Source organism: Podarcis tiliguerta (genome assembly GCF_965153285.1).
Source record: "Podarcis tiliguerta genome assembly, chromosome: 14".
Lineage (NCBI taxonomy): Eukaryota > Metazoa > Chordata > Lepidosauria > Squamata > Lacertidae > Podarcis > Podarcis tiliguerta.
Genome location: NC_139547.1, coordinates 41,126,589 through 41,147,299, shown reverse-complemented (window position 1 = coordinate 41,147,299; position 20,711 = coordinate 41,126,589). Strand labels below are relative to the sequence as shown.

Here is a 20,711-nt window from a genome sequence, read left to right as displayed (position 1 = left end):
TTTAATCACTCTGTTACTTAGCTAGCGGGAACCGGCTCCTCACACCAGAATCAATGAGCCTAATACATCCATTAATTTGGGGGCTTTCGGAAGAATGGAAGCAGCAGGGCTTATTCTATTAAAAGGAAAAACCAAACAAAGCCCCCGGTCACTGAAGCCAACCATTGTCAGAGGAGTATGAGCCAAATGAGTTGCGTGAGGGGGGATTTTGCAGCCCCTACAAAATTCATAAGAAGCCAATGCTCAGGGAACTCAGAATAATCCAAGGTGGATTATTTGCGGCCCGGCGCCGGCACTCCCGATCTTCTTGGAGACATACCGGGTTGCCCTAGCCTTCCTGGCGCCGCATTGGGGGTTCCCTCCCAAACCCGTTTAAATGAGCCAATCCATGGCAGGGCCAGGGGCGGGGCCACAGGAGTGGACTGAGAGTAAGCAGGCTTCACTCAGGTCCGCTGTGGTATCTTAAAAGGGGGGCGGAGCCAGTGCTCAGAATAGACCCAGTAGAAATGATGGACAGGACTAACTTAGGCCCATATACTTCAAGGAGTCTACTCTAAGTATGGGATGGGGGAGGAATTTGATTCAGTTCACGGTTACAGGCAAACCCTACCCCATTTGTGTTTTCCGAAACAATAAGTCAACCGAAACACAGAAATCCATTTTTTAAAAAATGCGCTTCTCTGAATTTTGCAGAGCAGTTGCTTGGTCCAAGTTATATGTACAAAAATGCTAAGCTAAATGGTGCATATGAATGTGTTTGTTACGGAAAACAACACACCAAGGTGCATTATACTGGGGGGAATTGCTTTGCAAAAATATGTGTATTAGACAAAATTGCACATGATGATGTGACTATTCAGAGAAATGCACATTAAAATGCTGATGAATTTTCATGAGAACTTTTAAAAATTACACACACACAGAGAGAGAGAGAATTGCAGACTGATGTGGAAATGGGATGGACCAAGCTTAAGATTGGAAAGATGAGAAAATGAGAAAATGAGAGGAACCAAAATTGAAAGCTTTATTCCAACCCTGTGGGTTAAACCACAGAGCCTAGGACTTGCCGATCAGAAGGTCGGCGGTTCGAATCCCCGCGACGGGGTGAGCTCCCATTGCTCGGTCCCTGCTCCTGCCCACCTAGCAGTTCGAAAGCACCTCAAAGTGCAAGTAGATAACTAGGTACCGCTCCGGCGGGAAGGTAAACGGCGTTTCCGTGCGCTGCTCTGGTTCGCCAGAAGCGGCTTAGTCATGCTGGCCAATAAAACGAGATGAGCGCCGCAACCCCAGAGACTGCCATGACTGGACCTAATGGTCAGGGGTCCCTTTACCTTTTACCTTTACTCAATTTCTAACTTGGCTGGATACAAACCCATAGAATCATAAATGGCGCTGGAGATCATCTAGCCCCCAAAAAGGCAAGATATGGAGCACCCATGACAGCTGCCTGCCTCTGCAACAAACCCTCAGTTGCATATATTTTCATTGCAACTGTTTTATTATCCCCCCCCCCCCCCCGTGAAGACAGGGGAAACAGAAAAAAAGCTCTGAAGGCCAATTCTTAGCAAAAGAAATGTGAAAGGAGCAACCAGCCCAGTGCTTGTTTTCCACTTTAGTTTGTAGCTTCTCCAGCTGGATTTTTAGAATATTATAAAATGTCTGGGTCAAACTACCCTGTGTCATCTGGCCCCAAGTCAACTCTCAACCATTGGGAATGCTGTGACTGTTGCTCTGCGTATCCTCCAGAAACACAAGTCTGGGGTTGCCGTGAGGATCAGCGAAGTGGAAGAGAGGGTTTTTTGACAGCTGTCCAGGGAACTCTGCAAGGCTTCCAAACTTCTCTTTCTGGCGTGGTCCCCAGATCAAGGTTGTTTCTTGCTCACCCCTGGGGTAGCCTTGGTGCTTATTCATATTCTCCCTCTAGGATCTTCCTTCAAGCATCCCAGCACATTTGAGCTTTGGAGCCTCAGAGATGAGCGAAGACCTTTCTCTCCCCAGACTCTACTAAGGTACAACTGTCAGTTGAGCTGCAACGGCATTGCTTTGGCATTTGCAAACACTTGACAGTCTATCCCCAAAAGACTTTTTAGATACACACACATGCATGCACATACAGTCATACCTCGGGTTGAAGTAGCTTCGGGTTGAGCATTTTCGGGTTGCGCTCCATGGCGACCCGGAAGTAACGGAATGCGTTACTTCCGGGTTTCACCATTTACGCATGCGCAGACACTCAAAATGACGTCACGCGCATGCGTGGAAGCGGTGAATCACAATCCGCGGACACACAGACGCGGGTTGCGTTCACTTCAGGATGCGAACGGGGGTCCAGAACGGATCCCGTTCGCTTCCAGAGGTACCACTGTACACACGTTTCACTTGCATGCAAAGATAGGCTCTGGTGGTTTGAGCGAATGAGACCAATAGTGGGTCCAACGGTCAAGAAGGTGGTTCCTGCATGTGCTGTAGAATGAAGTGAAAGGCAGATGGGGCCAATCAACCTGGGATGGTAACCCATCTAGGAGAAGGAAAACTCTGATCCCAAACCTCTGCAATCTTGTATGCCTCCTTCCGGCAACTCCTGCAGCCAATCTGATGCCAAAGGTATTGCTCTGCTTTCCTTTGGAGCACATCAGCCCAGCCAACAGAGGTGTCTTGTCAGGTGGGCAGCCCAGGACCTCCATGCACACTGCCCAGGCTTGTGTCCCAGGGAGGTCGCTTTGGTGCTACTGACACCGGTTTGGCTTCACCCCTGGAGGCACACTCCATTGTCTCTTGAGACAGAAGGGTACCCAAAATGTCAAGCTCCATTGTAAATAAAACTTCTTAAGATGTTTCCAGGCTGTCACTATTTTCAGATGGGATTCAATCACATTTGCCAGCACAAATTCAGGCTGAACGATTACAGTGGACAGGAAGGTCTTGTGCAACAAACCCCTTTCTTCTGACCCCATCCTCCTCCTTGCCGAGTTCTGCAAGGGCAAGGCTGAGGTGGAGGAAGCTGACAGCCAGGCCCAGGCCCAGCCCCTGCACAGGCTGGCAAGTGGGGGCAGGCTGAAGGCAGACTAGGGTCGCTTCAAGGCAAGACAGGAGCTTCTTCAGATCAAGGGCCATATTCCCACCTGAGCAACCTTCAGGAGCGATGGGCGAGGCCAGAGGCAGAGATGGTCGGGGCAATGGATGCAAATGTTGCCTTTATACAGTAGGCCCTCTCTACCCAGCATCTAGGCAAGTGAGGTCAGGATTCAAGGGCACATTCCAGCCAGGCAAGGACACTCACAAGAGGGGTCAAATTGGGGTCAGTGGGGGGCATGGCCTGGAGGGAGTCCCAAGAGACAGAGGTCTGGACAGCCACATCTGGCCTCAAGGCCTTTAAGCTTCTCCACCCCTGGTTTGAGGGGAACATTGTCCCAGGATCCCCTGAAAAGGACTATGTAGTAGTAGTAATAATAATAATAATAATAATAATAATAATAATAATAATAATAATTTTTTTATACCCTGCCCATCTGGCTGAGTTTCCCCAGCCACACTGGGCGGTTTCCAATCAAGTGTTAAAAACAGTACAGTGTTACATATTAAAAACTTCCCTGATGTCTTCTGAATATCAGGTAGTTGTTTATCTCTTTGACATCTGATGGGAGGGTGTTCCACAGGGCGGGCACCACTACTGAGAAGGCCCTCTGCCTGGTTCCCTGTAATCTCACTTCTTGCAGTGCAGAAACCACCAAGCTGCTTTTTGAGATTAAGTTATTTTCTCAAACTTTTTTTTCTCTGGGCCACACTTTCTGAATAAAAATTTGGTTGCACCACACAAAAATTTTAATTGATATGAAATATACTGGGGTGGGGGAAAGCAACTCCTAGCAGTGCCTGATTTATAATATAAAACACAACTGCTTTATAATATGTTCATGGGACGTCTGAAAGTATAAACAAATGCAGCAACATAAGAACACAAACCATTCCCCAAATATAATACAGTGGTGCCCCGCAAGACGAATGCCTCGCAAGACGGAAAACCCGCTAGACGAAAGGGTTTTCCGTTTTGGAGGTGCTTCGCAAAAAGAATTTGTTATGGGCTTGCTTCGCAAGACGAAAATGTCTTGCGATTCCTGGGGGGGGGGTTTCGCTCCCCACCCCCTTTTTCTAAGGCACTAAGCTGCTAATAGCCTTTTAGCAGCTAATCCGCCAATCCCTTAAGCCTTTAATAGCCGCTAATAGCCGCTAAACCGCTAATAGCGCTAATCCGCTAATGTGCTTGCTTCGCAAGACGAAAAAACTGCTAGACGAAGAGACTCATGGAACGGATTCTTTTCGTCTTGCGAGGCACCACTGTATTGTCTTCGAGTCTTCCTGCCATGCTTGCCCTCCTCTCCTGCCACACCAATGTGGTGCGCTACACCCAGGTTCAATCCCTGTATGGGACATCTGCGTATTCCTGCATTGCAGGGGGTTGGACTAGATGATCCTCAGGGTCCCTTCCAATTCTATGACCCTTTGAGAACCACTGTTCCAAGGTAAAACACATTTGCAAGCAGATCTCTTCTTCTTCTACCAAAGCCCACAAGCCTCAAATGCTCCTTCCGACAAGGGAAGCTGACTCGACAAAGGCAACCCCGGACTTCCCAGCACTCACAGAAGGGGAAGCCAAACGTCAGACCCAATACGTTCCCACACTGGCGGCCACAACCAAAAAGAGATCGTCCCCGGCGCACGTAAGACGCTGTCTGGATTTGCAGCCGAATGTTTGCATTCAGAAGCCTCCTCCATGGCAGGCCTCCTTCCAGACTGACGAAGTTGAATGTTGGGGCAGATAAAAAGGAAGTGCTCTTTCAGACGGTACATCATTACGCTATGGGATTTTCTCCCACAAGAGACAGAGATGGCCACCAAGTTGAATGGCTTGGGATGGGATTAGTTCACAGAGGATAAGGCTGACAAGGGATATTAGCAGCTGGTGCTGTGGTCTAAAACCACTGAGCCTTTTGGGCTTGCCGATCAGAAGGTCGGTGGTTTGAATCCCCGCTCCCATTGCCCTGTCCCAGCTTCTGCCAACCTAGCAGTTTGAAAGCACACCAATGCAAGTAGATAAATAGGTACCACTCTGGCGGGAAGGTAAACAATGTTTCCATGCACTCTGGTTTCCGTCACGGTGTTCCGTTGCGCCAGAAGCAATTTACTCTTGCTGTCTGTGGACGAACGCCGGCTCCCTCGGCCTGAAAGCGAGATGAGCGCCGCAACCCCATAGTCACCTTTGACTGACTTAACCACCCAGGGGTCCTTTAGCTTTTTTCTTTTTCACATATGCAGTATGCCTCTGCTGCACACCTGTTGCTGGGAATTGCAAGCGAGGAGAGTGCTGCTGAGCTCACCTCCTGCTTGAAGGCTCCCCCAAGACATCTGGTTGACCAATGAGAGAAGAGGATGCTGGACTAGATGGGCCAATGGCCCGGGATTGTATTCTAGCTTAAAGCCTGCAACATCAAGCCCAACCCTCAACTGTCATCTACAACAGCCATTCCGCCAGGCCATGAGAGTGAGGGGCAGCCTCTCTCCTGGGCTTCAGGCAGAAGGACCCTTCCAGCCCTAATGGGAGATGCCAGGAATTGAACCTGCAACCTTCTGCATGCAAAGCAGATGCTCTACCCCTGAGCTAGGCCCTTGCCTTAAAACACAAGCTGCTGTAAGCTCTGTGTTCCGGTGCTCCTCCTTTTCCTTCCCTCCTCTTTGGTATGCTTGAGGAGATGAGAAGCTTCTTCCTTGTGATATCCAAGCTGTGCAAACTGTGGTTAGTTAAAACCAAGGACAGTCCATGTGGGCCCCTCCAGATGCTGCTGGACTCCAACCCCCATCAACCCTAGACAGCATGGACAATAGTCAGGGATTCTGGAAGTTGTAGTTCTGCAACATTTAGAAGGCACCATATTGGCTACCCCTAACTTAAATAATGGTTGGTGAAAACAAGTCCAGATCAAAATGTGGTTTAAACCAGGGATGGGGGAAGCTTTTTGGCTCCATGGACCAGATACTTATTCAGATCTAGCATTGTGGGTCAAATTTGCCAGGAGTGGAGCTACCCACCTGTCAATCACTTGGTGTCACAATGACAACATCATGTCCGATCCAGCAGTTTACAGTCAAAGCCTGCTTTCTCTTGCCAATGCACGATTGGGAGAGCAATTTAAGGCTCATGGTTGTACATTGGTAGGTGGGCACGATTTGAGGAAAACAGCCTCAAAGTTTAAGCCAGGGTTTCCCAAACTTGGGTCTCCAACTGTTTTTGGACTACAATTCCCACCATCCCTAACCGCTATGGATGATGGGAGTTGTAGCCAAAAAACAGCTGGAGATCCAAGTCTGGGAAACCCTGGTTTAAACAAACCACATTTTCCTTGGGTTTTGAGGAAGTGTGACACCATGGGAAACTATGGCTTCCAGCCTCATTCTTTGGGGACTGAAAAAGGAGGGAGAGAGGAGGGGGGCTCCATAAGCTAGATGCTTGCCAGTACTAATTTTTGTAGTCAGCACCATGGCTTCCCACTGCATCTGAACCGAGCCTTTAAGCAAATTCCACTAAATGATACCTTTGAACAATAAATAGAAACATTGAACTCAGAAAACTTCGCCCAACTACCTGCAGAGTAAGGCTCCTGCTTCTCAATGTAAATGAACTCTTTCCTTTCATATTTGGCTCTGATCCATTGTTCCCGTAGCAGCCTGTGAAAAATGAAATAAAGGAAAAAGTGGGGGGGATCAGATATATGGTTGGGAATCAGCCAGGAACGTATTAATTCTGCGTCGAAAGCAGCACTGTGCAGGAATAAGTTAAAACACAGACTGGAATCCTGGTTCCATTTCTGTTTCTTCTCTTAACATCTTGAGGGGGGGGGAAGAGGGGGGAAATATAACAGATTCCCTCTCTGAATACACAATTGATTTTAAAAAAGAGAAATAAATAGAAGTCGGCTCCCCAACTACAACAATAAAACTTTGCAAGCATCGCACACTGTTTAGATTTTGAAACGCTGGCCCTGGAGGCAATGTCTTTCTCAGGCTGCAGATGTTTCCAGACCGGCGCTCATTTTGGGTAGGACTGAATCGCATGCTGGCAAATTCAGATTGGGTCATTATAGTCCCTTGACAGGCATTGCGCAACAAACCCACTTCCCCAAAAGACCAGACTTTGTGTGATAAGGAAGGTGACGGGAAAATTCTTTGGAAAGTGCAGGTTAAAGACAAGGATGGGCAAACCTGCCAGTTTCGGTTTCTCTGAGTTTCTCATTTTTCCGATCGTTAGTTCACTTCTCTGCATTTCCACATCAGTTTGCTTAAAAACACCCCAACCCAATTCTTCATGTAAAGACATCAGCATTTTAGTGAGAATTTCTCCTAGAACTGTAGAGTTGGAAGGGATCCCAGGGGCCATCTAGTCCAACCCTGGCCTGCAATGCAGCTAAAGAAGAATGAGAGTCCACCATTTTCCAAGTGAGTCCCTTTTACTAAGGCAACATATTTTTTGTTCGCAATATTACCCAACATACACATCTTTGCGAAGCACTTTCTTTTAAAATGATGGATTTTTGTGTGATATTTTCCCTTCTTTTATGCACACGTTACCCTACTACATTGGTTCTGGTGCAAATTACTTGGCCGGACAACCACACTCAAAATTCGGAGGCGCACAAATTTCAAGGAACTGCTGAACGACAGTTCATGTGTTGTTTTGGAAACCAGGGTTGAGTAACTTCGCCTCGCAGAGCTACAATTCCCAGGGTTCCCTAGGAAAAGGGGTTGTTTATTAAACCACTCTGAGAACTGGTAGCTCTGTGAGGGAGCAGAGAAGTCTCTTAACAACTTTCAACACCCCAAAATAAAATAAAACCCTACAGCTCCCAGGATTCTTTGGAGGAAGCCATGACTGCTTAAAGAGGCACAGCACTGCTTTCCTCAGATAGTACAGATGGGGCCTAAGACAACTTCCTATGTTCAACATCATCTTCTGCTCTGAATACGGTATACCTGAAGGCCTCGGTCAGTATACTGAAGGAGCATCTCCACCCCCATTGGTCCAATTGGACATTGAGGTCCAGCGCCGAGGCCCTTCTGGCGGTTCCCTCACTGCAAGAAGCCAAGTTACAGGCAAAGGGCCTTCTCAGTGGTGGCACCTGCCCTGTGGAACGCCCTCCCATCAGGTGTCAAACTACCTGACATTTAGAAGACATCTGACGGCAGCCTTATTTATGGAAGCTTTTAATGTTTAATAGGTTATTGTATTTTAATATTCTGTTGGAAGCTGCCCAGAGTGGCTGGGGAAACCTAGCCAGATGGGCGAGGTATAAATAATAAATTATTGTTGTTGTTGTTGTTTTTGTTGTTGTTATGCAAAGGAAGGGCTCTGCCACTGAGCTCTGCTAGTCAGTCTTGATCACAAAACATGGCTCCTTCCAGCTCCCCGGCTGCTAACACCCCAATTTTTATGCAGTATATCCTCCACCCTGCTCTGCTTCCCTCTTTGGCTCACCACAGGCTTCCTGAAAAAGCCCTTTACGAGGGCTCCTGCAGCACAGCAAAATATTTCAACAAATATAATTTTAACTCGGCCGCTTCCTTTTACGCACGCCCTGAGAATGCAGCAGTCTGCAATTTTTTTACTTCATTTAACCCTGAGCAATCCACTGGAAACTGTGTGTGTGTGTGTGTTCAAATCATCGCCTTGGAGCACAGTGGTGTCTGTCCTCCCCACGCCCCTGTGTTTCACAGCTCCCCCCCGTCTGCTGCTGTTCACATCAACATGGCTTCATTAGTGTCAGATTCGTTTCTGTTTATGTATACACCCGCGGGCATTGATGGGGCAGGGATGTCTCTGCCCTATGCAAAGGCATCCACGCCTTGAGTAGAGACGAATTAGGAGCAGCTTAAAGGCTCTAGTCCGTCTTAAACTGGCTTGAGAACACGTCAAACAGAAGTATTCATTAATGAAGTACAGGATGTGTATGCTTTTGGATAATGCTGTATGAACGCAGATTAAAAAAAACCCTGGGGGTCATCTAGTCCAACCCCCTGCAATGCAGGAATCTCAACTAAAGCATCCATCCAACCTCTGCTTTAAAAACCTCCAATGAAGGAGAGTCCAACACCTCCTGAGAGAGTCCGTTCCACTATCAAACAGCTCTTATTGCCAGAAAGTTCTTCCTGATGTTCAGTTGGATTCTCCTTCCTTGTAGCTTGAAGCCATTGGTTTGAGTCCTACCCTCCAGAGCAACAGCCTTGCTCCATCTTCCATGTGGCAGCCTTTAGGCAAACTAAGGCCCGGGGGCCGGGTCAGGCCCAATCGCCTTCTAAATCTGGCCCGTGGACAGTCCAGGAATCAGCATGTTTTTACATGAGTAGAATGTGTGCTTTTATTTAAAATGCATCTCTGGGTTATTTGTGGGCAGTGGCGTAGCGTGGGTTGTCAGCACCCGGGGCAAGGCAAGTAATTTGCGCCCCCTAACCCGTGGATTTTACTAGGGGCAGAGAGCTGCGAGCGCGAGCGCCCCCCCCCCAGATGTTGAACCCGGTGCGGCCAGCACCCCCCCACGCTACGCCACTGCTTGTGGGGCATAGGAATTTGTTCATTTCCCCCCAAAAAATATAGTATGCCCCCCCAAGGTCTGAGGGACAGTGGACCGGCCCCCTGCTGAAACGGTTTGCTGACCCCTGCTTTAGGCTATTTGAAGATGGCTATCATATCTCCTCTCCATCTATTTTCCAGGCCAAACATACCCAGCTCCTTCAACCATTCCTCATAAGGTTGCCCTCCTCCATGCATGTTCCAGCTTGTCAATATCCTTCTTAAATTGTGGTGCCCAGAACTGGACACAGCATTCCAGATGCGGTCTGACCAAGGCAGAATAGCTCCTCTCTCCCCTTCTCCATCCTTCGGCACCATTATCAGCTTTTAAAAATTTTCTTAAAGCATTTTTTTAAAATAGCGGCAAGTACTGAGGAGGCAAGGCTCGGGGCTGGAAGGGAGGCCCCAGGGGCCAGAGCCTTCCTACCTGTGTCAATCGCTACATCACCAGGATCGACAGCAAGCCCCACATTTATGCTGCTAACCAAATTGGCCCTACAAGCCACTAGACCTCAATGGAGGTACCTGTTGACTCAAAGCTCAAGACGCAAGCAGCTTCAGCTGGGTATCAGTTCATTCCTCTCCCTCTCCTGGGCTGCATCAATAGGAGTATAGCATCTAGATCAAGGGAAGTACTAGTGCCACTGTATTCTGCTCTGGTCAGACCTCACCTGGAGTACTGTGTCCAGTTCTGGGCACCACAGTTCAAGAAGGACACTGACAAACTGGAACGTGTCCAGAGGAGGGCAACCAAAATGGTCAAGGGCCTGGAAACGATGCCTTATGAGGAACGGCTAAGGGAGCTGGGCATGTTTAGCCTGGAGAACAGGAGGTTAAGGGGTGATATGATAGCCATGTTCAAATATATAAAAGGATGTCACATAGAGGAGGGAGAAAGGTTGTTTTCTGCTGCTCCAGAGAAGCAGACACGGAGCAATGGATCCAAACTACAAGAAAGAAGATTCCACCTAAACATTAGGAAGAACTTCCTGACAGTAAGAGCTGTTCGACAGTGGAATTTGCTGCCAAGGAGTGTGGTGGAGTCTCCTTCTTTGGAGGTCTTTAAGCAGAGGCTTGACAACCATATGTCAGGAGTGCTCTGATGGTGTTTCCTGCTTGGCAGGGGGTTGGACTCGATGGCCCTTGTGGTCTCTTCCAACTCTGTGATTCTATGATTCTATGATTCCTTTCTATCCTGGGAGAAGCTAAGTGGGGATGGGGGGGGGGGTTAAGAAAGGAACATAAATAATGTTATGTCCGGAGGCTTCCAAGAAGCTACAAATAGCTCGCTGGGTTCAATCCAAAAGCGGGAAAGGAATTTTTGCTGCGTTTTCCACTCAGAGACTGACAGGGTTGTGCAGAGAGAGGGAAAACAGAGAACCAGAGAGGCTTGAGAAAGTCCCGTTGAAACCGAGAGGTGGCAAACTATGGCCCTGCAGGAATGAATGACCTGGGCAAGCTCAGAAGCAAACCCTTGCTTACTCTCCTGCATGAATTCTTACTCAGGCCAGACAACTAGACAGGTGTATTGCTAAGGAGGTGGTTGCAGGATGGATGGCAGCTAACAGATTGAGGTTGAATCCTGACAAGACAGAAGTACTGTTTTGGGGGGGACAGGGGGCGGGTGGGGGCAGAGGACTCCCTGGTCCTGAATGGGGTAACTGTGCCCCTGAAGGACCAGGTGCACAGCCTGGGAGTCATTTTGGACTCACAGCTGTCCATGGAGGCGCAGGTTAATTCTGTGTCCAGGGCAGCTGTCTACCAGCTCCATCTGGTACGCAGGCTGCGACCCTGCCTGTCCGCAGACTGTCTTGCCAGAGTGGTGCATGCTCTGGTTATCTCCCGCTTGGACTACTGCAATGCGCTCTACATGGGGCTACCTTCGAAGGTGACCTGGAAACTGCAACTAATCCAAAATGCAGCAGCTAGACTGGTGACCGGGAGTGGCTACCGAGACCATATAACACCGGTCCTGAAAGACCTACATTGGTTCCCAGTATGTTTCTGAGCACAATTCAAAGTGCTGGTGCTGACCTTTAAAGTCCTAAACGGTCTCGGCCCAGTATACCTGAAGGAGCGTCTCCACCCCCATTGTTCAGCCCGGACACTCAGGCCTTCTGGCGGTTCCCTCAGTGCAAGAAAAGAAGCTACTGGGAACCAGGCAGAGGGCCTTCTCGGTAGTGGCACCCGCCCTGTGGAACACCCTCCCATCAGATGTCAAAGAAATAAACAACTATCTGACTTTTAGAAGACATCTGAAGGCAGCACTGTTTAGGGAAGTTTTTAATGCTTGATGTGTTATTGTGTTTTTAATATTTTACTGGGAGCCGCCTAGAGTGGCTAGGGAAACCCAGCCAGATGGGCAAGGTATAGATAAATTATTATTAATAATAATAGGAGTAGTCAAAGGCAAAAGAGTCCTCCCCAATATCTAAATCAGCTCCTCTCTGTCCACTGGGTCCCTTCCCAGGATTCAGTTCTGCACTTCCATTCTGTTCCTCCTGCCGTTTTGACCAGCCCTGCCAAGACATCTCCATGGGGCTCATTGCAAAGTGTGGCTTGGTGTTATGTACGAACTGGGTCTTTGAGATTATTTTGTGAAGTGGGATATATCTTTCTAAATAAATACAGTGGTACCTCGGGTGAAGTACTTAATTCGTTCTGGAGAACTGACACTGTTCTTAACCTGAAGCACCACTTTAGCTAATGGGGCCTCCTGCTGCTGCCATGTTGCGATTTCTGTTCTCATCCTGAAGCAAAGTTCTTAACCCGAGGTACTATTTCTGGGTTAGCGGAGTCTGTAACCTGAAGCGTATGTAACCCGAGGTACCACTGTAACTCAAAGTGGTGATTTTTTTTTAAAAAACAACAACCAGTGCTTTGTTTTGTTTTTAAACTTGCTCACAGCTGGAATTTTCATAACCCAAGATAGTCCGAAATAAGGAAAGGAAAACAAAGCCATTGATTTCTCCTGAAACATCCAGGCATAAGAGAAGTTATTTGCTGAAGAGGCACTGCGATGTGCTGAGCTCCCCAAAGCATCTGCAGAGGCCAGAGATTCTCAGGGCCTTTTTATTAAGTCAAGCCCCACCGAGGGATTAAAAATTCATCAGAAACAAGCAAAATACAAATTGCAGATGGTGCAGCTGCACGCACGGCTTTTCCCACCGCTGCAAAATTACATTGGGGGGGGGGTACTTACGGGCAGTCCGAAAATGTTGGCTTGTAATAAAATGGTGGGATTTTCGATTCGTATTTTGCTTTCGACACGCTGTTTCCGCTAGAAGCCATCAGCTGCAAGAGAAAACGGGAAAGTTTGGTTTAAGAGAGAGAGATGAAAATTTGCCATCCGATTTCTTTAATTCTATAGCAGGCATGGGAAGCCTAGGACCATACAGGTGATGATGGAATCTACCTCCCCAGCCCAACATGGAGGGCTGCAGGTTCCCTGCCCTTGTTCCTTATCAGGGCTGGAGCAGCTTTGGCCCTTCAGATGTTACCGGACTACAACTCCCACCATCCCTAACCAGTGGGGCTGAGGATGATGGGAGTTGTAGTCCAACAAAAAACTGGGGGACTAAAATTGCCCCAGTCCTGTTCAACAGAGTGTAGTTTAATCATTCCTCCCTCACTTTTAAGGGCTGCTACAGTTCGAAAGCACGCCAAAGTGCAAGTAGATAAATAGGTACCTCTCTGGCGGGGAGGTAAACGGTGTTTCTGTGTGCTGCTCTGGTTCGCCAGAGGCAGCTTAGTCATGCTGGCCACATGACCCGGAAGCTGTATGCTGGCTCCCTCGGCCAATAAAGCGAGATGAGCTCCACATCCCCAGAGTCAGTCACGACTGGACCAAATGGTCAGGGGTCCCTTTACCCTTTACCTTACATCAGGGATGGGCAGAAGGTCAACTGAGATCTATTTCCAGAGAATCAGCAAAGGTTTTTTTACTGCCAAGTTTGTTCTTTTGAACAAAAAGCCCTCCTCACAACAAGATAGGTTGCTATAATTCTTGATCTGAATTAACACAGATGCAGAGTTTATTTTATAAAGTGGTTTACATACACTTAAGTATGTAGGTAAAAGGGGAGGGGACATTAGGGATATAAAACACCATACAAGATTTCCTGTACAATGACTTTTGCAGCTTTTTACACACAATTACAGTATCTGAGAATTCAGGATTACCCACAGACAAACCATGGAGAAATTCAATTTGCATATAAAGTTGAATCTATATGCTAGAAATTGCCAATACCTTATATGCAAACAATTAGAGGAGGGCTTTAATTTCAGCAATTAAAGAATGGTACAACAAAATAAGAGATTATATAGCAACAGCTAAATTAAGTTATTAAATCAGATTTAGAGAATATAATGACAGTTACAGAGATGTTGTTGTTAAAGTGGAATCTATTCACTGATTGTTGGAGTTTATATGAATTACCTCCACGTGCGATATATGGATTTTCAGTGTTTTGATGAGAAGACTATTGGAATATTGTGTTTGCAATGGCATAACCCTCACTGCTTTTTCAGCTGCTGTTGTCATGTAGTTATATGAAAGCCAAATTTATGGAATCTGCACTTTCGGAAACAGTACAGCTCAAAATTCGCACTCATCTGAATTTTGCGATGCAGATCTCCACCCAAAGCTTCTAAAAATGTACATATTAGATTAAAATTACTATGTTAATGAAATAACAAACACAAATGTATGGTATTGGGGAAAATGGTTTGCACAAATGTGCACATCAGTCAAAACTGCATGCAAAATGTGTACTTATTAGGAAAAATTCACATTAAAATGTTGGTGAATTCTCATGATAAATTAAGAAAAAGAAAATCTTCAAAGTGCTGCAAAGTGTAGAGAACTGAATTTAAGAATGGGAAAATGAGAAACTAGGGCTGCCATAATTCAAGAAGTGATAATTCGGACACCAAAAAATTGAGATATATTTTTTAAAAAAGTTCCCAGAGTTGTTAAGCTTTTTTTTCTTGAAAAACACACACACATAAAAGTAATGTCCGGGAAAATCTGGGTGTATGGCAACCCAAGAGAAAATGAAACTGAGAGTACCTAAAGGGACAGATCCTTCCTTGCCTAGGGTTGTGGGAGATCTATGGTCAGATCTCGTGACATTTTATATTTACTTAAAAGCAGCATGGGATAGGGCCTCGAAAACCTAAACAAAAAAGTGGGTAGATAAGATAGTAATCACTCCCCTGCCCCTAAATAAAGCAGCTTTGATGTGATCGTAAGCATGATTAAACCAAGATTCTTGCGTGTGCTGTTTTAGCAATACAGTGGTACCTCGGGTTAAGTACTTAATTCGTTCCGGAGGTCCATTCTTAACCTGAAACCGTTCTTAACCTGAAGCACCACTTTAGCTAATGGGGCCTCCTGCTGCTGCTGCACCGCCGGAGCACGATTTCTGTTCTTATCCTGAAGCAAAGTTCTTAACCCAAGGTACTATTTCTGGGTTAGCGGAGTCTGTAACCTGAAGCGTCTGTAACCCGAGGTACCACTGTAATGTGCAAACCAATGGAGAATCAGGTAGGAGGGGGAATGAAGCCAAGTTGCTGGATTTCTGAAAAGAAAGCATTTCAGTCCATTTTGTTACAAGTCCTGGTCTGTCCCCCACCCCTTAAAAGACACAACATCCTTTCCTTTGTACATACCTCAACTTGCACATTGTCCCATTCATCTAAACGGACAGATTTCACTTTGCTGACATGTGGGATGTTGCGGTGGATTCCCGAACAATTTAAGCAGATGAACACTCCTAAAGTATGAGATGCCCAGTCTGGATCTGGAAGATATAAAGGAAATAATAAGAATTTTAAAAACAAACAAACCCACACCTCAGCTCATAGGAGCTGATGCCTATGAACTAGTGCAAGATACAGTGACTTGGCTTTTAAATGGAGCGGCTAGTCAGAGCCATATTGCACCTGTTCTTAAATATCTGCATGGGCTGCCAACTCAATGGGACTTACTTCCAAGTAAAGAAAGATATAATTGCACTGTTAGCCACTGTCTTGCACTGGAAAAAGGCCCCAGCTGACAGAAACTGCTAAGGAATTTGGTTGTGTGCCAGCACATAGAGAGTTTAAGTAAAATCTTTCTATACAAAATAAGGTAAAGGTAAAGGGACCCCTGACCATTAGGTCCAGTTGTGACCGACTCTGGGGTTGCGGCACTCATTTTGCTTTATTGGCCAAGGGAGCCGGGGTACAGCTTCCGGGTCATGTGGCCAGCATGACTAAACTGCTTTTGGTGAACCAGAGCAGCACACGGAAACGCCGTTTACCTTCCCGCCGGAGTGGTACTTATTTATCTACTTGCACTTTGACATGCTATCGAACGGCTAGGTTGGCAGGAGCAGGGAGCGAGCAACGGGAGCTCACCCCGTCGCGGGGATTCAAACTGCCCACCTTCTGATCGACAAGTCCTGGGCTCTGTGGTTTAACCCACAACGCCACCTGCATCCCATATACAAAATAGACCTATCAAAAAGGCCATCCTATTGCATTTCCAGGTTGTCAAGAGTGTGCGTGGAAATTGCTGGTCCTTGTCACTTCTACACGTGGTTAATCAGCTTAATGGCACTTATTCCACCTCAAGATCACCATGCCAACATGATCATGTAGCTATGTGCCTAAAACATTTTCAAGTTCAGGACCCCAATTTTCCAGTGACTGTTTATGAAAAGGAGGCACTCAGCTCTTGAGGCTCCCGGTTAATGGGAGCCACCACCTCCCCCGGCAGAATTCAAGCAGTTTCAGAACACAGAAGATAATTAATACGCCGTAAAACATTATTATCCCTAGAAAAACACTAATAAGCCAATGCAAGAGGAATCACCAACAGAGGTAATTAACTCAGAAGAACAGACATCTGAACCAGGTTAGTTCCCACCACCGAACAGAATTCCAACTTCAGAGCTTACAAATACCTGTCTAGACAAGTGCCATTTTTGCTGTATACACAGCATACATTTAAAGCACATAGTTTCCCCCCAAAGAATCTTGGGATCTGGAGTTTACCTCTCAGAGCTACAATTCCCAGCACCCTTAACAAACTACAGTCCTCAGGATTCTTGGGGCGGGGCATGATGTTCTTTAAATGCATCGTGCATACACAAACTTTGATTTCGTGGATCTCGAATCCCTGTTTTGGACTGGAATTTCAGAGTGCTGCAAAAGCGATACAGTGGTACCTTGGTTCTCGAACTTAATCTGTTCCAGGAGTCCATTCGACTCCAGAAACCATTTGAAAACCAAGGCGCGGCTTCCGATTGGCTGCAGGAGCTTCCTGCACTCAACTGGAATCTGTGGAAGCCACATTGGATGTTTGGCTTCCGAAAAACGTTCGCAAACCGGAACACTTACTGGAACATTTGTTCGACAACTAAACCGTTCGGGAACCAAGCCGTTCGGGAACCAAGGTACCACTGTATCCCACTTTAAGACAGTGCATGACCCCCTTGGGTCCTCAATCACCCAGTCACCCATGGAGTGCTATTGCTGCTGCTCACTAGGTAAGCCTCGGGGGACCCATAAACATGAGAGGGCATTTTGCTCAAGCCTGGAGTTTATGATAAAGGACTTAGGATCCAACTTGTTTCCTTTCCGTTCCCACCAAGGGGTTTCTAGTTCTGCTGTTTCTGACTCTTGAAAAGGTTACAAATGTGATGGCTCATTTTTTGTTGGGTCTTTGCTTTTCTCAAGCCACAGAGGTAATAAAGGAATGAAGCCAAAGTGATCTGAAATCATGGGGAGCGCCCATGGATTTCAGAGCATCATCTGCTGCCGAGCCTCTCCAGCAGCCTCCCCCAGCCTGTCCCCTTCCAGATGTTTTGGGTACAATTCCCAAAAAGTTCAAAACAGCTGGAAAGGCACCAGGTTGGGGAGAGGCTGCTGTGTGGACAAAGGCATTAAAAGCCATGCAGAATCTCAGACGCATTAAATTTTCTAGGGATGTATTGATAAGCAAGAGAACAGCAGAAAAAGGGAAAGTGGGGAAAGCCCCACAGTGGTAACTGACAGGGGAATGTCTAATGGACAATTTGTTTTAAAAAGTGTTATTATACCATAGTCATTGTAAGGGGTGGTGCGGGAGAGAGAAATGCATTGTGAGAATGGGAGGCAAAACACAGCAGGAGAGATCTGCTCTAATATCCCATTCTACCCTAATGTCAAGAGACGCGGGTGGCGCTGTGGGTTAAACCACAGAGCCTAGAACTTGCCAATCAGAAGGTCGGTGGTTCAAATCCCCGCGATGGGGTGAGCTTCTGTTGCTCGGCCCCTGCTCCTGCCAACCTAGCAGTTCAAAAGCACGTAAAAAGTGCAAGTAGATAAATAGGTACTGCTCCAGCCGGAAGGTAAACGGCGTTTCCATGCGCTGCTCTGGTTCGCCAGAAGCAGCTTAGTCATGCTGACCACATGACCCGGACGCTTTACACCGGCTCCCTCGGCCAATAAAGCGAGAAGAGCGCCGCAACCCCAGAGTCGGCCACGACTGGACCTGCTGGTATTCCCCCACCCCTCATGTGTGTGTGTGTCCGCGCATGTGTGTGTGCGCACATGTGGTGTCCTTTTGGCTACATAAGCAACTGCATCAGAGAAGGTGTTTACTATTTAGGGCCCCTCTGGACAGGTGGGTTTCGTTCGTTTGCTTTTTGTGGATATATGGCCACACCCACAACACCCACATAAAGCACTATGATATTGCTTTTACAGTCATGGAGAATCCTGGAAACTGTACTTTGTTTAGGGGGCTGGGAACTGCAGCTCTGTGAGGTCAACACCCTCAGCAACCTACAGTTCCCAGGATCAGTGGTGTAGCATGGGTTGCCGGTTCCCGGGCAGCCGGGCGGATGTGGGATGGGAGGGAAACAGAAGGAGTACACATGTGTATTCAACTCCCTAATGGCATCTGCACCACCCAGGAGATCACAGCTGCAGAGATAAGAAAAGAAGAGTTGTTCCATTATCTGGAGTGATCACTTCCTGGTTCACTTGGAGAACCTGTTTTCATTGGAGCCCAGTGACAGAAGCATGTGGCTGTATTGAGGCAGCATCGGGTGCTGAAATTCTGCACCCCTAACAATTTTGCACCTGGGGCAACCACCCCACAGTACGCCACTTTCCAGACCATTCCATCACAGTTAACGTCGTGCAATAGAGCGTTAAATATGGGGTGCAGACATGTGTGTATTCTGCACAATGTTACTGATACAATAATAGTGCATTTGAGGCCATCCACACAATGTTGTGTTTTCTTAGTTGTTCTGTGATGCTTCCCCAAGGTTACTACAGGATGGAAAACAAGCAGGAGCACCCATTCTGCTGAACCTCCACATTCAGAGCAAGCCAATCGCCCACAACAGAGATGCAACAGAAGGAGCCTGTCCCCCAGGAACAGCTATGTAGCTGGAAGGAGGCAGGGCTAGAACAGGTAGTCACAGAGACACAGCAGACAGGCCCCTCTGTTGGCAGGCCTTTGGGGCTCAGGGGAGTCTTCTAAGCCTGGAGCCACATCACATTTTCATGGCACGCTCGCAGTTCTCTCACAGCACGTGGCTTGGGAATTGCACAAGTTCTTGATCAGGAAAGGCAAGGCAAAGCTCAACAAGGTCATCACTGCAGTCAGATTCAAGCCGGGCCCAGCAAGATGTCATTCGTGTCAGGTTAATAAGGTTACATGGAAGCATCAGCTGGCAGAAGCAGAGGGAGGCAGCAGGCTCATAGAGCCGCAATGCAAGAATTCAGGGAAAGCGGCTGGATGTATTTGCCAGGGCTCATCGGAGCTGACCACCAGTGCCATCAAAAACAGAAGCCCAGGATCCCATTCAGTAGAATGGGCAGCAGGGTTGCAAATGCCACAGAATGAGTCTGACCACATCTGGGAGTGCGCCAAGCATTACTGCTACATTCATATCCTGCTTTTCCTCCCAGGAATTCAAAGCGGCTCACACAGTTCTCTCAAACTCCATTTTATGCTCACAACAACCCTGTGAGGTAGGCTAGGCAGAGAAACAGTGTGACTGGCCCAAGGTCACCCACTGAGTTTCAAAACTGAGTCAGGATTAGAACCCTGGTCTCCTGGGACCTTTGCCACTACATCACACAGGTCCTATCATCTAGGGAAATCTAGAGAAGTCTACAATTGCCCAACGGAGAATGCAACATGTCAAGGTCATGGATCCACAGTTGAGAGTGGTCCCAGAGATCTGGTTCACACACGTATGTATTTCTCAATTGCTTTTTCATTTTCATTACACCTGTCCTCTAAGGGGTCCAGGATGAACACAACACTCTCCATCTCCCCAGGTAAATCATTCAGATCAGCTCCCAGCCTCACAAAGCGGTGCAGGGCTGGTAGGGCAGCGTGGGAAGGGTGCAAACCCAGCATCGGCCTCACTTTGCAAGGCTGGCGTCAAAGGGCACATGGCTGCTGCATCTTCTTCACCCTGCCTGCAGGCATCAGGGGTATTTGCCCACCGAGGGCCATGTCATTCAGCCGAGCTTCCCCGGGCACCAGCAAACCACATTACACCACTGCCGGGTTGCCCCAGGTTGCCCCAATTTATTCAAACAAACAAAACATCAAGCTAAAAGTAATTTAAAAAAACAACATCCATAAAAGCAGGAAGAATAAAATCATCATCATCTTTAAAAAGAATGAGTGGCGTAAAATATATCCCACAGCGGAATACAACATTCATATTTGCAGCAAACATGCCAAATGATCACGAACATTGCCAAATAAAGTCATATTTAGTGGGATTGTGCCAAACACGAGATTGTTCAGTCATCTAAATCACAAAACGCCCCCAATCAGAAGCAAAGGTGGAGGAGTCCATATTCCCCCTGGTGGCACGTGTTTTATGAGTTAGGTGTTTGTATATGTGTGTGTGTGTGTGTGTGTGTGTGTGTGTGGCAACAAACATCTCAGTTTAAAACCATGGATCCACAGAGTAACAAAATGCATCCTTCCACCCTTGAGAGATCTCTAGACAAGTGGCAGCCAACAGATACAGGACTATTTGTTGAGATGTAAGGTCAGTGTTGGCACTGTCAAAAAAGGGTAAGA

At 47.2% G+C, this 20,711-nt stretch overlaps 1 protein-coding gene across 1 annotated transcript in view; it reads right to left on the bottom strand.

Annotated features, from left to right (window-relative positions):
- ADAP1 (ArfGAP with dual PH domains 1) overlaps positions 1-20,711 on the bottom strand; it is a 69,747-nt gene that overhangs the window by 43,284 nt on the left and 5,752 nt on the right. The window contains exons 2-4 of the mRNA XM_083413681.1: positions 15,293-15,423; positions 12,819-12,910; positions 6,638-6,720 (exon numbers count right to left, since the gene is read on the bottom strand). Of these exons, the coding sequence (XP_083269807.1) occupies positions 6,638-6,720; positions 12,819-12,910; positions 15,293-15,423 (306 nt within the window). The remainder of the gene's footprint in view (positions 1-6,637; positions 6,721-12,818; positions 12,911-15,292; positions 15,424-20,711) is intronic.